At 47.5% G+C, this 21,814-nt stretch overlaps 1 protein-coding gene across 1 annotated transcript; it reads left to right on the top strand.

Annotated features, from left to right (window-relative positions):
• Positions 1-589: 589 nt before the first annotated feature.
• LOC109978723 (chitinase-3-like protein 1) lies at positions 590-17,813 on the top strand. The gene is made up of 13 exons (XM_065961166.1): positions 590-603; positions 2,795-3,098; positions 3,309-3,389; positions 13,280-13,289; positions 13,735-13,936; positions 14,034-14,090; positions 15,041-15,191; positions 15,315-15,439; positions 15,530-15,653; positions 15,743-15,925; positions 16,078-16,194; positions 16,326-16,477; positions 17,495-17,813. Exons 1-13 carry the CDS (start codon positions 590-592, stop codon positions 17,811-17,813), a joined length of 1,839 nt encoding a protein of 612 aa, XP_065817238.1.
• The last annotated feature ends 4,001 nt before the right edge of the window (positions 17,814-21,814 follow it).

A 21,814-nucleotide genomic window follows, 5' to 3' on the forward strand; every position in this document is an offset into this window, starting at 1 on the left:
TATTACGTTTTTATTTATATCAAATATGTTCTTCCCTCTGAATTAATTTAGTGTTTGCAACAAACAACTTTAATCTGCTTTAATCTGAGTGGAGATGTTCACAGACTACAGCAGGCTGTGAGATGGCGCTGCTATTGTTAAAATAGTTGCAGACACGGTGAGAGTCAACGGAGTAAAGGTAAACCGACCGTTTGACCGGATCACATGTGTTCCCGACTCTGTCCGTATGGATCACGGATCAACTGAGTGCTGTTTCAAGTAAAAAGCGTGCGCATGGTGACTGGTGCTCCAGTGTGTGTGTATGTGTGTTTGAGCGCGGTGTATGTTGTTGTGTCTCAGAGTGCCCCACGATGCTGACAGTCGTGACAGCAGAGAGAGGAGCAGTAAAAAGCAACTGCAGTTACATAAAATTAACTCGCCTAACGGAAAGTCTTCCAGCATTTGGTGCTTTCCTGGTGTTAATTTCGGACCCTGGGAGCCAGGCACCTCAATCAGTGCAGTGGAGCAATTTTATGAATAAATAAAAAATTAAACAAAAACAAGTCGGAAATATATTTATCCAGACAGAAATATACTTAAGCGGTCCGCAATGATATCGTCTATGTGAGAGAAAAAGTGTCTGTCATTTCACAAAATGGTGATCAAAAAAGGGTAAAGATAAATTAACACAATATATGCCTGTTTTTCTTTCAGGTTTCCCTGAATCAACTACAACATCTCCCCCTAATACAACATTAGCTCCCCCTACTGTAACCACAGCTCCCCCTACAGCCACAGCAGCCCCTACTACAATCTCAGCTGCCCCAACAGCTAAAGGCGCACCTTCTACAATCACAGATGCCCCTACTACAACCACAGTTGCCCCAAAAACAACCACAGCTGCCGCTACAACAACCACAGCTGCCCCTACTACAACCACAACTGCACCCACTACAACAACAGCTGCCCCTACTACAATCACAGCTGCCCCGACAACAACCGCAGATACCCCTACAGCCACAGCAGCCCCTACTGCAATCTCAGCTGCCCCAACAGCCAAAGATGCACCTTCTACAATCACAGATGCCCCTACAACAACCACAGCTGCCCCTACAACAACCACAGCTGCCCGAACTACAACCACAGCTGCCCCAACCACAGCTGCCCCTACTACAAACACAGCTTCCCCAACAACAACCACAGCTGCCCCAACCATAGCTGCCCCTACTACAAACACAGCTTCCCCAACAACAACCACAGCTGCCCCAACCACAGCTGCCCCTACTACAAACACAGCTTCCCCTACTACAACCACAGCTGCCCCAACCACAGCTGCCCCTACTACAAACACAGCTTCCCCAACTACAACCACAGCTGCCCCAACCACAGCTGCCCCTACTACAAACACAGCTTCCCCAACAACAACCACAGCTGCCCCAACAACAACCACAGCTGCCCCAACTACAACCACAGCTGCCCCAACAACAACCACAGCTGGCCCAACATCAACCACAGCTGCCCCAACAACAACCACAGCTGCCCCAACCACAGCTGCCCCTACAACAACAACAGCTGCCCCAACAACAACCACAGCTGCCCCAACAACAACCACAGCTTCCCCAACTACAACCACAGCTGCCCCTACGACAACCACAGCTGCCCCAACAACAACCACAGCTGCCGCTACAACAACCACAGCTGCCCCTACAACAACCACAGCTGCCCCAACAACAACCACAGCTGCCCCAACAACAACCACAGCTGCCCCAACAACAACCACAGCTGCCCCAACAACAACCACAGCTGCCCCAACCACAGCTGCCCCTACTACAACCACAGCTTCCCCAACAACAACCACAGCTGCCCCAACAACAACCACAGCTGCCCCAACTACAACCACAGCTGCCCCTACTACAACAACCACAGCTGCCGCTACGACAACCACAGTTGCCCCAACCACAGCTGCCCCTACTACAACCACAGCTTCCCCAACAACAACCACAGCTGCCCCAACAACAACCACAGCTGGCCCAACATCAACCACAGCTGCCCCAACAACAACCACAGCTGCCCCAACCACAGCTGCCCCTACTACAACCACAGCTGCCCCAACAACAACCACAGCTGCCCCTACGACAACCACAGCTGCCCCAACAACAACCACAGCTGCCCCAACAACAACCACAGCTGCCCCAACTACAACCACAGCTGCCGCTACAACAACCACAGCTGCCCCAACAACAACCACAGCTGCCCCAACTACAACCACAGCTGCCCCAACTACAACCACAGCTGCCCCAACAACAACCACAGCTGCCCCAACAACAACCACAGCTGCTGCTACAACAACTACAGCTGCCCCTACAACAACAACAGCTGCCCCAACAACAACCACAGCTGCCCCAACAACAACCACAGCTGCCCCAACCACAGCTGCCCCTACAACAACAACAGCTGCCCCAACAACAACTACAGCTGCCCCAACAACAACCACAGCTGCCCCAACTACAACCACAGCTGCCCCTACGACAACCACAGCTGCCCCAACAACAACCACAGCTGCCGCTACAACAACCACAGCTGCCCCTACAACAACCACAGCTGCCGCTACAACAACCACAGCTGCCCCTACAACAACCACAGCTGCCCCAACAACAACCACAGCTGCCCCAACAACAACCACAGCTGCCGCTACAACAACCACAGCTGCCCCAACAACAACCACAGCTGCCGCTACAACAACCACAGCTGCCCCTACAACAACCACAGCTGCCCCAACAACAACAACAGCTGCCCCAACAACAACCACAGCTGCCCCAACAACAACCACAGCTGCCCCAACCACAGCTGCCCCTACTACAACCACAGCTTCCCCAACAACAACCACAGCTGCCCCAACAACAACCACAGCTGCCCCAACTACAACCACAGCTGCCCCTACTACAACAACCACAGCTGCCGCTACGACAACCACAGTTGCCCCTACAACAACTACAACTGCCCCAACAACAACCACAGCTGCCCCAACTACAACCACAGCTGCCCCAACAACAACCACAGCTGCCCCTACGACAACCACAGCTGCCCCAACAACAACCACAGCTGCCCCAACAACAACCACAGCTGCCCCAACTACAACCACAGCTGCCGCTACAACAACCACAGCTGCCCCAACAACAACCACAGCTGCCCCAACTACAACCACAGCTGCCCCAACTACAACCACAGCTGCCCCAACAACAACCACAGCTGCCCCAACAACAACCACAGCTGCCCCTACAACAACAGCTGCCCCAACAACAACCACAGCTGCCCCAACAACAACCACAGCTGCCCCAACCACAGCTGCCCCTACAACAACAACAGCTGCCCCAACAACAACCACAGCTGCCCCAACTACAACCACAGCTGCCCCTACGACAACCACAGCTGCCCCAACAACAACCACAGCTGCCGCTACAACAACCACAGCTGCCCCTACAACAACCACAGCTGCCCCAACAACAACCACAGCTGCCCCAACAACAACCACAGCTGCTGCTACAACAACTACAGCTGCCCCTACAACAACAACAGCTGCCCCAACAACAACCACAGCTGCCCCAACAACAACCACAGCTGCCCCAACCACAGCTGCCCCTACTACAACCACAGCTTCCCCAACAACAACCACAGCTGCCCCAACAACAACCACAGCTGCCCCAACTACAACCACAGCTGCCCCTACTACAACAACCACAGCTGCCGCTACGACAACCACAGTTGCCCCTACAACAACTACAACTGCCCCAACAACAACCACAGCTGCCCCAACTACAACCACAGCTGCCCCAACAACAACCACAGCTGCCCCTACGACAACCACAGCTGCCCCAACAACAACCACAGCTGCCCCAACAACAACCACAGCTGCCCCAACAACAACCACAGCTGCCCCAACTACAACCACAGCTGCCGCTACAACAACCACAGCTGCCCCAACAACAACCACAGCTGCCCCAACAACAACCACAGCTGCCCCTACAACAACAACAGCTGCCCCAACAACAACCACAGCTGCCCCAACAACAACCACAGCTGCCCCAACCACAGCTGCCCCTACAACAACAACAGCTGCCCCAACAACAACCACAGCTGCCCCTACAACAACCACAGCTGCCCCAACTACTACCACAGCTGCCCCAACAACAACCACCGCTGCCCCAACCACAGCTGCCCCTACAACAACAACAGCTGCCCCTACTACAACCACAGCTGCCCCAACAACAACCACAGCTGCCCCTACTACAACCACAGCTACCCCAACAACAACCACAGCTGCCCCTACAACAACAACAGCTGCCCCAACAACAACCACAGCTGCCCCAACAACAACCACAGCTGCCGCTACAACAACTACAGCTGCCCCTACAACAACCACAGCTGCCGCTACAACAACTACAGCTGCCCCTACAACAACAACAACCACAGCTGCCCCAACAACAACCACAGCTGCCCCAACCACAGCTGCCCCTACTACAACCACAGCTTCCCCAACAACAACCACAGCTGCCCCAACAACAACCACAGCTGCCCCAACCACAGCTGCCCCTACTACAACCACAGCTTCCCCAACAACAACCACAGCTGCCCCAACAACAACCACAGCTGCCCCAACAACAACCACAGCTGCCGCTACGACAACCACAGCTGCCCCTACGACAACCACAGCTGCCCCAACTACAACCACAGCTGCCCCAACAACAACCACAGCTGCTGCTACAACAACCACAGCTTCCCCTACAACAACAACAGCTGCCCCAACAACAACCACAGCTGCCCCAACAACAACCACAGCTGCCCCAACAACAACCACAGCTGCCGCTACGACAACCACAGCTGCCCCAACAACAACCACAGCTGCCCCAACTACAACCACAGCTGCCGCTACAACAACCACAGCTGCCCCTACAACAACAACAGCTGCCCCAACAACAACCACAGCTGCCCCAACTACAACCACAGCTGCCCCTACGACAACCACAGCTGCCGCTACGACAACCACAGCTGACCCTACAACAACAACAGCTTCCCCTACAACAACAACAGCTGCCCCAACAACAACCACAGCTGCCCCAACAACAACCACAGCTGCCCCAACTACAACCACAGCTGCCCCAACAACAACCACAGCTGCCCCGACTACAACCACAGTTGCCCCAACAACAACCACAGCTGCCGCTACAACAACCACAGCTGCCCCAACTACAACCACAGCTGCCCCAACTACAACCACAGCTGCCCCAACAACAACCACAGCTGCCCCAACTACAACCACAGCTTCCCCAACAACAACCACAGCTGCCCCAACAACAACCACAGCTGCCCCTACAACAACCACAGCTGCCCCAACTACAACCACAGCTGCCCCTACTACAACCACAGCTGCCCCAACAACAACCACAGCTGCCGCTACGACAACCACAGCTGCCCCAACTACAACCACAGCTGCCCCAACTACAACCACAGCTGCCCCAACCACAACTACAGCTGCCCCTACAACAACAATAGCTGCCCCAACAACAACCACCGCTGCCCCAACTACAACCACAGCTGCCCCAACTACAACCACAGCTGCCCCAACAACAACCACAGCTGCCCCTACAACAACTACAGCTGCCCCAACAACAACCACAGCTGCCCCAACTACAACCACAGCTGCCCCAACTACAACCACAGCTGCCCCAACAACAACCACAGCTGCCGCTACAACAACCACAGCTGCCCCTACAACAACAACAGCTGCCCCAACAACAACCACAGCTGCCCCTACAACAACCACAGCTGCCCCACTTACAACCACAGCTGCCCCAACAACAACCACAGCTGCCCCAACAACAACCACAGCTGCCGCTACAACAACTACAGCTGCCCCTACAACAACAACAGCTGCCCCAACAACAACCACAGCTGCCCCAACAACAACCACAGCTGCCCCAACCACAGCTGCCCCTACTACAACCACAGCTTCCCCAACAACAACCACAGCTGCCCCAACAACAACCACAGCTGCCCCTACTACAACCACAGCTGCCCCAACAACAACCACAGCTGCCCCTACAACAACAACAGCTGCCCCAACAACAACCACAGCTGCCCCAACAACAACAACAGCTGCCCCAACAACAACCACAGCTGCCGCTACAACAACCACAGCTGCCCCAACAACAACCACAGCTGCCCCTACAACAACCACAGCTGCCCCAACTACAACCACAGCTGCCCCTACTACAACCACAGCTGCCCCAACAACAACCACAGCTGCCGCTACGACAACCACAGCTGCCCCAACTACAACCACAGCTGCCCCAACTACAACCACAGCTGCCCCAACTACATCCACAGCTGCCCCTACTACAACCACAGCTTCCCCAACAACAACCACAGCTGCCCCTACAACAACCACAGCTGCCCCAACTACTACCACAGCTGCCCCAACAACAACCACAGCTGCCCCAACAACCACAGCTGCCGCTACAACAACTACAGCTGCCCCTACAACAACAACAGCTGCCCCTACAACAACCACAGCTGCCCCAACAACAACCACAGCTGCCCCAACAACAACCACAGCTGCCCCAACTCCAACCACAGCTGCCCCAACAACAACCACAGCTGCCGCTACAACAACTACAGCTGCCCCTACAACAACAACAGCTGCCCCAACAACAACCACAGCTGCCCCAACAACAACCACCGCTGCCCCAACAACAACCACCGCTGCCCCAACCACAGCTGCCCCTACAACAACAACAGCTGCCCCTACTACAACCACAGCTGCCCCTACTACAACTACAACTGCCCCAACAACAACCACAGCTGCCCCAACTACAACCACAGCTGCCCCAACAACAACCACAGCTGCCGCTACAACAACCACAGCTGCCCCAACAACAACCACAGCTGCCCCAACTACAACCACAGCTGCCCCTACAACAACTACAGCTGCCCCAACAACAACCACAGCTGCCCCAACTACAACCACAGCTGCCCCAACAACAACCACAGCTGCCGCTACAACAACCACAGCTGCCCCTACAACAACAACAGCTGCCCCAACAACAACCACAGCTGCCCCTACAACAACAACAGCTGCCCCAACAACAACCACAGCTGCCCCTACAACAACCACAGCTGCCCCAACAACAACCACAGCTGCCCCAACGACAACCACAGCTGCCCCAACTACAACCACAGCTGCCCCAACAACAACCACAGCTGCTGCTACAACAACCACAGCTTCCCCAACTACAACCACAGCTGCCCCAACTACAACCACAGCTGCCCCAACAACAACCACAGCTGCCCCAACAACAACCACAGCTGCCCCAACTACAACCACAGCTGCCCCTACGACAACCACAGCTGCCGCTACAACAACCACAGCTGCCCCTACAACAACCACAGCTGCCCCAACAACAACCACAGCTGCCCCTACTACAACCACAGCTGCCCCAACAACAACCACAGCTGCCCCTACAACAACCACAGCTGCCCCAACAACAACCACAGCTGCCCCAACAACAACCACAGCTGCCCCAACAACAACCACAGCTGCCCCAACTACAACCACAGCTGCCCCAACTACAACCACAGCTGCCCCTACTACAACCACAGTTGCCCCAACTACAACCACAGCTGCCGCTACGACAACCACAGCTGCCGCTACGACAACCACAGCTGCCCCTACGACAACCACAGCTGCCCCAACTACAACCACAGCTGCCCCAACTACAACCACAGCTGCCCCAACTACAACCACAGCTGCCCCAACTACAACCACAGCTGCCCCTACTACAACCACAGCTGCCGCTACAACAACCACAGCTGCCCCTACAACAACCACAGCTGCCCCTACTACAACCACAGCTGCCCCAACAACAACCACAGCTGCCGCTACAACAACCACAGCTGCCCCTACAACAACCACAGCTGCCCCAACAACAACCACAGCTGCCCCAACTACAACCACAGCTGCCCCAACTACAACTACAGCTGCCCCAACAACAACCACAGCTGCCCCAACTACAACCACAGCTGCCCCAACTACAACCACAGCTGCCCCTACTACAACCACAGCTGCCCCAACAACAACCACAGCTGTCTTAACTACAACCACAGCTGCCCCAACAACAACCACAGCTGCCCCTACGACAACCACAGCTGCCCCTACTACAACCACAGCTGCCCCAACTACAACCACAGTTGCCCCAACTACAACCACAGCTGCCCCTACTACAACCACAGTTGCCCCAACAACAACCACAGCTGCCGCTACAACAACCACAGCTGCCCCAACAACAACTACAGCTGCCCCTACAACGACAGCTGCCCCTACTACAACCACAGCTGCCCCTACTACAACCACAGCTGCCCCAACAACAACCACAGCTGCCCCAACTACAACCACAGCTGCCCCAACAACAACCACAGCTGCCCCAACAACAACCACAGCTCTCCCTACAACAACCACAGCTTAAAATACTTAACTTTGGTAATTCATGCCTTTTGTCAAGGCTTTGAGGATCTTTACTTTACAACACATTTTTAAACTATTCAATCCATTTTGTCTCCTTTTTTTTTCACAACCAAACAAATCTTGTAACGACACTGATTTTTTCAGCATTTACTTACATGTACTATTGCATCATTTTTAAGCTGTGTATGCTTAAAGAGTGATCATTCTCTTCCATTCATGTCTATCATTATATATTGTTTTATTTATCATAATTTATTCAGACACATATGACTAGATATTGTGTGTATCTCAAGCAGTTAGTTGTGTATATTCTCTATCTTTTCACTGCAATTATTTATTTTGACAACCCTTCCCTAATTATATATCTGTTGGAACATTTCTCCATTGTTGTTTCATACTCTAGTTAATGGTTGTGTACTTTTTTCTATTTATATGCAGTCAGTGCATTTGGCAATATTCTACTCAGACGTTTCATATTGCATATTTATATGGTGTACACCTACATCAACATACATTTTTCTGAATTTTTAAGAATCACATTAATAAAACATTTTTAAAAAGTATAATACCACAAGATTTATTCACTGTTTGACATTTGTTCTGTGTTGTTTTTTTTTCATTACTACACCTAAAACAACCACTTTAGACAGAAGACTTCTTAATTACAGAAAAATAACTTTTCTTGAACTGCAGTCCAAATCTACAGAAAAAGATTTATCAACACAGTAGAGTCACAAATATATTCATGACTATTAGAAAGGCACAGTAAATGATAGAAGGGATTACTCAGAGAAATAATATTTTAAACCAGTTCTTATGATATAATAGAACATTGATACAGCATGTTTTTTCAATTACACATTATTATAATTTTAACACAGCAGGCACAATGAAACATGCATGATTAAGTACAGATTTGAAAGCAAGACTTAGCTGTTTGATATAGACGTTAAGTTGTTCCAGCCAAGACATATGGCCATATCCAGCAATTTTCATCTCACATTGGACCCTGATTGAAACCTTTGGGCTATTTTCCTTTTCCATGCACTATTTTTATAGGTCACATTGAAAATTAAAAAATCCCACACAACCTTCAGAGGGACCGAAACGATGTGATTTTATCTAATAGATTAGTGATGCAAAGCAATAGTAGTGTGCAGGATTTTTTGCAATGTGACAGTTGGATGCCCACATGAGATAGTTGTAAAGGGTTGTACCCCAAGGTTAGCTGCCTGGAATACCTTTCTGTCAAGAATAACAATAATTGAAAAGGTAGTTTAATATCCACAGTATCCATAGTAAGGAAAATTCATATGACTATTAGTTCCTCATAATTATGGAGTAATATGACTCCTTATGGTATTCGCAGGATAAACTAATTGATTGTTAATTAGTGCAGTGGAAATAGAAATGGAGAGAAAACCTATCAGACCAAATCATTAAATTACCTTTACCATTTAAATTACCATCTATTTCTAAATGCATTGCCTACAACAGTTTTGAATAATAATAATAATTGTGTTGTACTTACTCTCTGATGTACGTCGCTTTGGATAAAAGTGTCTTCTAAGTGAAATGCAATAATAATAATACATTTATTTATAAAGCGCTTTAAATCAAAGTGCTGTACAAAGCAATACAGTATAAAAAACATTTCAAAAACTAAAAACAATTAAAAATACATTTACATTCTCTGGAAAAACATACAGAGAAATTACGACTCATACACAACAGTAAACAGATGGGTCTTTAACTTTGCTTTAAATACCTCAACAGGACAAGCCTGCCTGATTTCCAGAGGTAAACTGTTTCAAACTGTCGGTGCACGGATAGAAAAAGCCCGCTCCCGAACTGTCTTCTTTCTGACATTTGGGACACTCAGAAGACCCGTCCCCTGAGAACGAAGGGCTCGGGCAGGCACATAGGGGTTCACAGGATCAGTAAGATACAATGGTGCGCTGCAATTTAATATTTTAAAGGTTAGCAGCAGCACCTTAAAGTCTGTAATACGCTTGGTATTATGCTTGAAAGAGACTCTGGAATCGTTTCACTAATATGTCATGTAACAGGACCAATAAGAAGTTTTTATTTTGGAGTAAACTGTCAAATTTTCCCTGCATGGGTGACAGAGGTTGCTGAATTACAATACATCTATAGATATATTTTACCATGTAGAGTGAACATGATTAGTAATAAATGACTTGCTGGATATGAAGATAAATGGTTAAATGATATCTCGTTAAAACCAACATTTCAGACTTTTGTTCAAATTAAGCACAATTATGTTACTGAATCCCATGTTAAAGCAAACTTATCAAGAAGTCAGAGATCTTTGGTTGCTAAGATGAGAACAGGAATCCTTTCTCTCGCTCTTGAAGTCGACAGATTCAAAAACATCCCAAAGGAACACAGACTGTGTGAACTATGTGATTAGGAGAAGTTGAGAAGGAATCTTGTTTTCTTTTGTAATGTCTTTTTTACGTCCTTTGACTAATGAAATGTAAGCTCAAAATCCTTCAATGTTTTGGAGTTCTGATGATAACAGGGTGGAGTTGTTATTTAATTTCATGTTCATGAGCTGGCCACAATTGTCTCTCAAGCCTGGAAGAAATGTCAGGATGGTTTGTTTTGTTATAACTATTAAGTGTCACCTTTTGGTCAGTAGTCTGTAGTTTGTTTTGGGCTGGGCCAATTTTTTGATACGATAATGAAATTAAATCATCAATCATCCTCTTCGTATTCAAATAAAAAAGATATTTTAATGTTAATGTTTTGTTGTTTGTACTCAGAATAACAATGAAAAGGATTATTTTAATTGATGTGAAAAGGACGCAGGGTGTGACCCATGTCTACAAATAGAATGGCTCATAGACATTAAAAAATGTAGCGGCGTCACTGTGACATGCATGGGGAAGGAGGTTTCTCTCTCTTTCAAACTACGCCATCTGCTGTTGTATTACTGCAAACGTGCTGAACAAAGTTAAATACTTTGCATTATGTATCTCTTTGTCAAACTTTTGTGGTCAGTTCCATCAAGGCTCTCACTAAACTACTGAACACACAATGCTAAAGTTTAGGGGTGTAAGCACATAAAATAAGGTTAGTTGGAAGAGAGATGTTTAAAACATTATTTTAAAACCTCGGTATAAAAACAAGACCTATGAGGTTTATATCTTATATCCTGAATATCAATAATACAAGCCAAGTTTCTTCAAAAAATGTACACTGAAAAAGTCTATAATAATAATACAAAGTAAAGTTTCTATATTTAAAAAAGAAAAGAAAAACAAGTTTCATTAATTTCTGGTCAATAATTGGTCTACTGTAAGCTTTGTCTCTGTCTCTAAAACTACTCACTCTTTAAAGCTTTTACTTTAATATCAATAATCAAACACAGCTGAAAGAGACAGAGAGTACCTTTATCTCCAAAGCACTTGTGTTACTGTATAATGTTTGGCCACATGTTCATTTAATATGTTTTGTCTGACAATTCTTGAAAGCTTCTGCATTACGTCCAAAAGTACTAAATGTGTCAAACAAAAAGGGTTTTTCTGTCCTTGAGGGTCGAAATAACAAGCAGAGGGAGAGAAGATCCTGCTTCAGATAATGATCTAAAACTGTGTACCAATCTGATATATCCGACATTTTCATCATCAACATGGGTTGCAAATTATGTTTTGTTAATGTTAAGATACTTTTTAATTGGCTAACCTAATGATGGTTCTTTATTGGATATTAATACTGATTGCTGAAGGGTTCTTGTTCTCCCCTAGAAGTCGAAAGGCTCTACCTAACTTTTAACAAGTGATACTTGAAAGTTGAAAGGGCTTGGCATTTCAGGTGACTTCGCCCAGCTTCCATCATGCTTAACAATTGGACAATAACACTTTGGAGCACTAATTATCCTTGTCCTTCTTGTTTTTGCCACACCTTGTGAGCTGTCTAACTGTATTAAAACTCCACAGCTAACAGTCATCAGTCAGTCACAGTAGAAGAACAGTACAGGATTCTTTCAACGTTATTTCTGTGAGTATTCCTTTAACTTTGAATTTATTAAACCGAACTTTCTTTTTTTAAAGTTGTTTCAAGATTAATTGCAACAACTGCTTTGTCTCTCCAACTAGCTCACAAGCTAACTGGACACATTTTATCCAGAGAGAGTACAAAAAGCGGGCATATCAGTTACAGTTATTAGAATTAAGAGAAGCAGTTGGCTGAAAATTCTTGCCAAACTAGTCCGTCTTCTGTGTCTTCCAGCTCAAACCTATATTTACGGATCAGTTGTTGGAACAAGACTTTGGGTGGCTACTGTGCATCATAGCCTTTCCACACTCTTTCCACGTTTCCATATAACAGGTGCTCGGTTTTTATTTTACTGCTGGCTTTTGTCAGTAATTGCTGCGCCTAAGTAAAAGTAAAACCTACCTTTAAAATGCTTTGAGTGCCTCGAATTGGAACCACCCCAAACAAGATTACCTTATATTTATTGTGATTTTAGCTTTAATTTTATATTCATATGCTTAAGGATATTAGGACCAGATTTATTTTGTGGAAACACACATTCACCTCTCACTATAAATTCCACATTCATTTTTACAAATTATTTTTTTAATCTGCATATTCATTCTTTTTTTCTATTTCTATTTATTCACATAGCAACAAAATGTGGAAGCTAACTCTATCTGCAGGTAAGAAATGCTGGTCAAGTATAAGTGTCTTTGAATGTTTGATTCAATTAAATCTCCAAAAGTGTTGAGTGGACATGTGTATTGTCTCATGCAGGTAGTTTCTGGTAGGTAACCCCAAGTTATATTCACTGAGAGGAATTTGTATTCATTTTACCTCCAATGTACTGAGAAATATCAGAAATGTCAGAAAGCTTGAATTAATTAACCCTGAACAGTAAACTAGAACTTTTACCTGTAATGCATGAATTATTATGTCAGAATTTGTATTATTATTTGTATTATTATTGACTCAACAGTTAAGCATTTTTATCAAACTGTATACTTACACATGTGTTCTTCTGAAGGTCTCTGTTTGATCCTTGCAAGCTTGGGTAAGTTCATCAGACAAATTGATCACAATCATCACCTTTATAGCTGCATAGGACTATCTGTCTAGAAGAAATATAATATCCTTGAGTAAACAGATGTTAATGTTAATAAGGACATTGAAATGTTTGATCTATACAATAAATAATTAAAATTATCATGCTTTTTCTTTCATGTCTATAGCTTCTACCTCCAGGCTGATGTGTTACTATAACAGCAAGGCTGAAGGCAGACCAGCTGTGGGGAAGTTCAGAGTTTCAGATATTGATCCAGACAAATGCACCCATCTGATTTTTGGCTTTTCTGACATAATTGAAAATGAGCTGGTTCCCACAACTGTGAATGATGTTCAGCAGTACTTCGAGTTTAACGCACTCAAACAAAGGTCAGTCCTTAAATCTATAAATACTGTGGAGATTACATTATAATACAAGGTATTTGTTTTGCAAAAAAGTTGTATTTGAATTTGTTTGCTCCTGTAGAAATCCACTTCTGAGAACTATGCTGGCTGTTGGTGGAGAGAAGTTTACGACAGAAAAGTAAGTTACCTTCAAGGACATTAAGGCTTGTTTGCAAGCATACAAAATTACTAACAAACTGTTGTAATCCGCTGACGTCCAAATTGCCTTGCTTTTTGTTGTACTGTTTCAGCACTTTGTGCAAAAAGAAGGAAAAATATATTCATATTTAAGAGTTGGAAACTTTAGTTTTTTTGCACAAAATTAATTAAAATTGAATTCAACCAAATTGACCCCTTCAGCGAATTAATGAAAATAACAAAACATTGAAAAGAGATTTGTATTCCACTGAAACTTGTGCAATATGTATTTTAATCGCTTAGGTCAGTGACTGCACATTATAATAATTATTGGGATCATCATACCTTTTATTAGGGCCTGAGCACCAACCTCGGAGCAAAGAACCTATTTGAATGCAAGGAACTGTCATTCAGTGTTTTCCTTTGAACCACAAGGTTTCATAATAGGGCCGTGGCGTGATGTCAAAGTTTGAAGTTGTTTTTGGCATAGTGCCAAAAAAAGCAAATGCTTATAACTCTACTATACAGTGTGCAATCATCACCAGAATATTCATGCATGACACCCCACCCGCAAGCAGTCCGCCCTGAACACATCCATGGTTTAAATTATTGAATTAGTCACAGCGCCACCTGTTGACATAAGCTAGTCACTACTTCTGAGCAATATTTAATTTGCATTAGCCATTGCTGAACAGTTGCTCATATCTCCCTAAAAATTACTGTTGACCATTCTAAGACCTTGGCCATACTACCTTTCCAAGCTCAAGGGCCTGCGTCAAAAGCTTTGCATTACGGACGCGTCGTTCACCATCAAACAGGAAGTAGTAATTAGAGTGGGGGGTGGTGCAGTCCTTGCCTTTTTCTGCTTGAGCAGAGGCCTTCTTTGAATAGGTGGAGTGTGAGTGCAATGACCCCTTTGTGTTTATCTTTTTATATTTTTATGCTTACCAGATTCAGGACAATGGCGGGATCACAAGAGAACAGAGAATTGTTCATCAAGTCTGTTATCAAACTACTAAGACCATTGAAGTTTGATGGGCTAAACCTTGACTGGAGGTACCCAACTGAAGAGGACAAGCAAAGATTCACAGAGCTTTGCAAGGTCAGATCCTTAATATCTCCTCTGGGACCGGTATTTTCAGAAAAAAAGCCATACTGCAAATGCCATGAGTGACAATAAAATGTATTTAACTGAGCCTGAGAACCATGCTTCTGTGTTGTATAGGAGCTCAAAACAGCCTTTGTGGTTGAAGGAACTTCAAGTAACCAGAAAAGATTAATCCTTGCAGCATCTGTCTCTGCTGAGAGGTCAACCATCAATGCTAGCTATGAAGTGGAAGAAATTGCCATGTAAAATATTTTTTAATAAATCTCTGCCATAATAATAATAAAAACCTGCTGTTCTGTTTTAGTAAAGGTAATTCCCTCTTAATTTATCAGGCACCTGGATTTCATCAATGTGTTGACGTTTGACTTCCACGGCCCCTGGGAAAGTGTGACAGCACATCACAGCCCCTTATTCCAGGGATCCCAAGACACTGGAGATGCTATCTACTCTAACACTGTAAGCAAGGGTTTATTTTTTCATACAGCTTTGTTTCCGAACATGTACCTGTATCTTATTTGTTTTGATTATTGGTTTTTACTTCTTAGGCCTCTGCTTTAGAGTACTGGCGGGACCAGGGAGCACCTGAAGAAAAACTGAACATGGGGATCGCAGCTTATGGACGGGCTTTTTCCCTGTCCTCTAATTCAAGCGCTGTCGGTGCACCAGCCAGTGGTCCTGGTGAGGAAGGCTGCTACACCGGTGAAGAAGGATTCTGGGCCTCTTATGAGGTATTACTGCAGGGTTTCAATATTACCCATTTATATTAATGGCCTTATTATTGGCTAAGAGTTTTGGCTGTATTTGGTGTGCCAGATATATATCCTTGTAATTATAATTACTTTTATTAGATCTAAATACCAAATCTGACCCTTCTTTTCAGACTTGCCTTTATCTAGATGGGGTACAAACCCATCTTATTTCTGATCAGAAAGTTCCATATGCCACAACAGAAAATCAGTGGGTTGGATTTGACGACACAACCAGTATAAGTACCAAGGTAAGCATCTGTCGTTAACACAGTATTACTTTTTAGTGACTGCAAATGACTGATGTGACTGATGTACAAAATTCTGTTACATAGATTTTTTTATACAGACTGTTGAAATGTTGTCTTTCTCATCCTCTCAGATCAATTACCTCAAAGCAAACAACTTCGGAGGAGCCTTTGTCTGGTCTCTGGACCTGGATGACTTAAGTGGGCAGTTCTGTAACCAGGGCAAGTTCCCATTCGTTAGCCAACTGCATAATCTGCTAGTACCAGGTAAACAACTCGTCAAAAAGTGTCCATATTGTTTTTAAGGGGTACAGGTTTCACCATTAATTTGTTCAAAAACCATTAGCAATGCAAAATCCTATAAGCCACCATCTTAAACTTCTATAACTTTTTATGCAGAGTACATATCCAGTTCAGCATTTTTGAAATCAAGGCATCTCAGAAGTCATGCTCTTTATGTGTTTCCCACAGATTGATGCGATACCTGGGCAATGGAGTTCTGGGGGAGGGGGGTGAAGGGGATCGCCATACTTTTTTTCTTTACTATTATCTTAGGGTATATTTTAATATTACGTTTTTATTTATATCAAATATGTTCTTCCCTCTGAATTAATTTAGTGTTTGCAACAAACAACTTTAATCTGCTTTAATCTGAGTGGAGATGTTCACAGACTACAGCAGGCTGTGAGATGGCGCTGCTATTGTTAAAATAGTTGCAGACACGGTGAGAGTCAACGGAGTAAAGGTGAACCGACCGTTTGACCGGATCACGTGTTCCCGACTCTGTCCGTATGGATCACGGATCAACTGAGTGCTGTTTCACTCAAAGTAAAAAGCGTGCGCATGGTGACTGGTGCTCCATGTATGTGTGTTTGTGCGCAGTGCATGTTGTTGTGTCTCAGAGTGCCCCACGATGCTGACAGTCGTGACAGCAGAGAGAGGAGCAGTAAAAAGCAACTGCAGTTACATGAAATTAACTCATCTAACGGAAAGTCTTCCAGCATTTGATGCTTTCCTGGTGTTAATTTCGGACCCTGGGAGCCAGGCACCTCAATCAGTGCAGTGGAGCAATTTTATGAATAAATAAAAAATTAAACAAACAAAAAGTCGGAAATATACTTAAGCGGTCCGCAATGATATCGTCTATGTGAGAGAAAAAGTGTCTGTCATTTCACAAAATGGTGATCAAAAAAGGGTAAAGATTAATTAACACAATATATGCCTGTTTTTCTTTCAGGTTTCCCTGAATCAACAACAACATCTCCCCCTAATACAACATTAGCTCCCCCTACTGTAACCACAGCTCCCCCTACCATCAACAAAGCTCCCCCTACAACACCCGAAACACGACCAATTACAACTATATCTCCTCCTACTACAACCACCACAATTCGCCCTACTACAACTGCAACTCCCCCCACAACAGCCACAGCTCCCACTACAAAAACCACAACTCCCCCGACAACAACCGCAGCTACCCCTACAGCCACAGCAGCCGCTACAACAATCTCAGCTGCCCCCATTACAACAACAGCTGCACCTTCTACAATCACAGATGCCCCTACTACAACCACAGTTGCCCCAAAAACAACCACAGCTGCCGCTACAACAACCACAGCTAAACCTACTACAACCACAACTGCACCCACTACAACAACAGCTGCCCCCATTACAACAACAGCTGCCCCTACTAAAACCACAGCTGCCCCGACAACAACCGCAGATACCACTACAGCCACAACAGCCCCTACTACAATCTCAGGTGCCCCAACAGCCAAAGATGCACCTTCTACAATCACAGATGCCCCTACTACAACCACAGCTGCCCCAAAAACAACCACAGCTGCCGCTACAACAACAACAGCTGCCCCCACAAATGCACCCACAGCTGCCCCAACAACAACCAAAACTGCCCCAACTACAACCATAGCTGCCCCTACAACAACCACAGCTGCCACTACTACAACCATAACTGCACCCACAACAATAAAAGCTGCCCCGACTACAACCACAACTGCACCCACTACAACCACAGCTGCCCCTACTATAACCACAGCTGCCCCAACAACAACCACAGCTGCCCCAACTATGACCAAAAATGCACCCACAGATGCCCCAACAACCACAGCTGCCCCAACTACAACAACAGCTGCCGCTACTACAACCACAGCTGCCCCTACAACCACGACAGCTGCCCCAACAACAACCACAGCTGCCCCAACGACAACCACAGCTTCCCCAACAACAACCACGGCTTCGCCAACAACAACCACAGCTGCCCCAACATCAACCACAGCTGCCGCTACAATAACCACAGCTACCCCTACAATCACCACAGCTGCCCCTACAACAACCACAGCTACCCCAACAACAACCACAGCTGCCCCTACTACAACCACAGCTGCCCCAACAACAACCACAGCTGCCCCTACAACGACAGCTGCCGCTACAACAACCACAGTTGCTCCTACAACAACAACAGCTGCCCCAACAACAACCACAGCTGCCCCAACAACAACCACAGCTGTCCCAACCACAGCTGCCCCTACTACAACCACAGCTTCCCCAACAACAACCACAGCTGCCGCTACAACAACCACAACTGCCCCAACAACAACCAGAGCTGCCCCTATGATGACAGCTGCCCCAACAACATCCACAGCTGCCCCAACCACAGCTGCCCCTACTACAACCACAGCTTCCCCAACAACAGCTGCCCCTACTACAACCACAGCTTCCCCAACGACAACCACAGCTGCCGCTACAACAACCACAGCTGCCCCAACAACAACCACAGCTGCCCCAACAACAACCACAGCTTCCCCTACTACAACCACAGCTGTCACTACAACAACCACAGCTGCCCCAACAACAACCACAGCTGCCCCTACAACGACAGCTGCCGCTACAACAACCACAGTTTCTCCTACAACAACAACAGCTGCCCCAACAACAACCACAGCTGCCCCAACAACAACCACAGCTGTCCCAACCACAACCACAGCTTCCCCAACAACAACCATAGCTGCCGCTACAACAACCACAGCTGCCCCAACAACAACCACAGCTGCCCCTACTACAACTACAGCTGCCCCAACAACAACCACAGCTGCCCCTACAATGACAGCTGCCCCAACAACATCCACAGCTGCCCCAACCACAGCTGCCCCTACTACAACCACAGCTTCCCCAACAACAGCTGCCCCTACTACAACCACAGCTGCCCCAACAACAACCACAGCTGCCCCAACTACAACCACAGTTGCCCCAACAACAACCACAGCTGCCCCAACAACAACAACAGCTGCCCCAACAACAACCACAGCTGCCCCAACTACAACCACAGCTGCCGCTACAACAACCACAGCTGCCCCTACAACAACAACAGCTGCCCCAACAACAACCACAGCTGCCCCAACTACAACCACAGCTGCCCCTACGACAACCACAGCTGCCCCAACGACAACCACAGCTGCCGCTACAACAACCACAGCTGCCCCTACAACAACAACAGCTGCCCCAACAACAACCACAGCTGCCCCAACTACAACCACAGCTGCCCCTACGACAACCACAGCTGCCCCAACAACAACCACAGCTGCCCCAACTACAACCACAGCTGCCCCAACAACAACCACAGCTGCCGCTACAACAACCACAGCTGCCCCTACAACAACAACAGCTGCCCCTACTACAACCACAGCTGCCCCTACTACAACCACAGCTGCCCCAACAACAACCACAGCTGCCCCTACTACAACCACAGCTGCCCCTACTACAACCACAGCTGCCCCAACAACAACCACAGCTGCCCCTACCACAACCACAGCTGCCCCAACGACAACCACAGCTGCCCCTACGACAACCACAGCTGCCCCAACGACAACCACAGCTGCCCCAACCACAGCTGCCCCTACTACAACCACAGCTGCACCTACTACAACCACAGCTGCCCCAACAACAACCACAGCTGCCCCTACTGCAACCACAGCTGCCCCAACAACAACCACAGCTGCCCCTACAACGACAGCTGCTCCTACTACAACCACAGCTGCCCCAACAACAACCACAGCTGCCCCAACTACAACCACAGCTGCCCCAACAACAACCACAGCTGCCCCTATTACAACCACAGCTGCCCCAACAACAACCACAGCTGCCGGTACAACAACTACAGCTGCCCTAACTACAACCACAGCTGCCCCAACAACAACCACAGCTGCCCCAACTACAACCACAGCTGCCCCAACAGCAACCACAGCTGCCCCTACAACAACCACAGCTGCCCCTACTACAACCACAGCTGCCCCAACAACAACCACAGCTGCCCCTACAACGACAGCTGCTCCTACTACAACCACAGCTGCCCCAACAACAACCACAGCTGCCCCAACTACAACCACAGCTGCCCCAACAACAACCACAGCTGCCCCAACAACAACCACAGCTGCCGGTACAACAACTACAGCTGCCCTAACTACAACCACAGCTGCCCCAACAACAACCACAGCTGCCCCAACTACAACCACATCTGCCCCAACAGCAACCACAGCTGCCCCTACAACAACCACAGCTGCCCCTACTACAACCACAGCTGCCCCAACAACAACCACAGCTGCCCCTACTACAACCACAGCTGCCCCAACAACAACCACAGCTGCCCCAACTACAACCACAGCTGCCCCAACAACAACCACAGCTGCCCCTACTACAACCACAGCTGCTCCAACTACAACCACAGCTGCCCCAACAACAACCACAGCTGCCCCTACCACAACCACAGCTGCCCCAACGACAACCACAGCTGCCCCAACCACAGCTGCCCCTACTACAACCACAGCTGCCCCTACTACAACCACAGCTGCCCCAACTACAACCACAGCTGCCCCTACTACAACCACAGCTGCCCCAACAACAACCACAGCTGCCCCTACAACGACAGCTGCTCCTACTACAACCACAGCTGCCCCAACAACAACCACAGCTGCCCCAACTACAACCACAGCTGCCCCAACAACAACCACAGCTGACCCTATTACAACCACAGCTGCCCCAACAACAACCACAGCTGCCCCTACCACAACCACAGCTGCCCCAACGACAACCACAGCTGCCCCAACGACAACCACAGCTGCCCCAACCACAGCTGCCCCTACTACAACCACAGCTGCCCCTACTACAACCACAGCTGCCCCAACAACAACCACAGCTGCCCCTACTACAACCACAGCTGCCCCAACAACAACCACAGCTGCCCCTACAACGACAGATGCTCCTACTACAACCACAGCTGCCCCAACAACAACCACAGCTGCCCCAACTACAACCACAGCTGCCCCAACAACAACCACAGCTGCCCCTACTACAACCACAGCTGCCCCAACAACAACCACAGCTGCCGGTACAACAACTACAGCTGCCCTAACTACAACCACAGCTGCCCCAACAACAACCACAGCTGCCCCAACTACAACCACAGCTGCCCCAACAGCAACCACAGCTGCCCCTACTACAACCACAGCTGCCCCTACTACAACCACAGCTGCCCCAACAACAACCACAGCTGCCCCAACTACAACCACAGCTGCCCCAACAACAACCACAGCTTCCCCGACTACAACCA

This window comes from Labrus bergylta, chromosome 12 (assembly GCF_963930695.1).
Source record: "Labrus bergylta chromosome 12, fLabBer1.1, whole genome shotgun sequence".
NCBI lineage: Eukaryota > Metazoa > Chordata > Actinopteri > Labriformes > Labridae > Labrus > Labrus bergylta.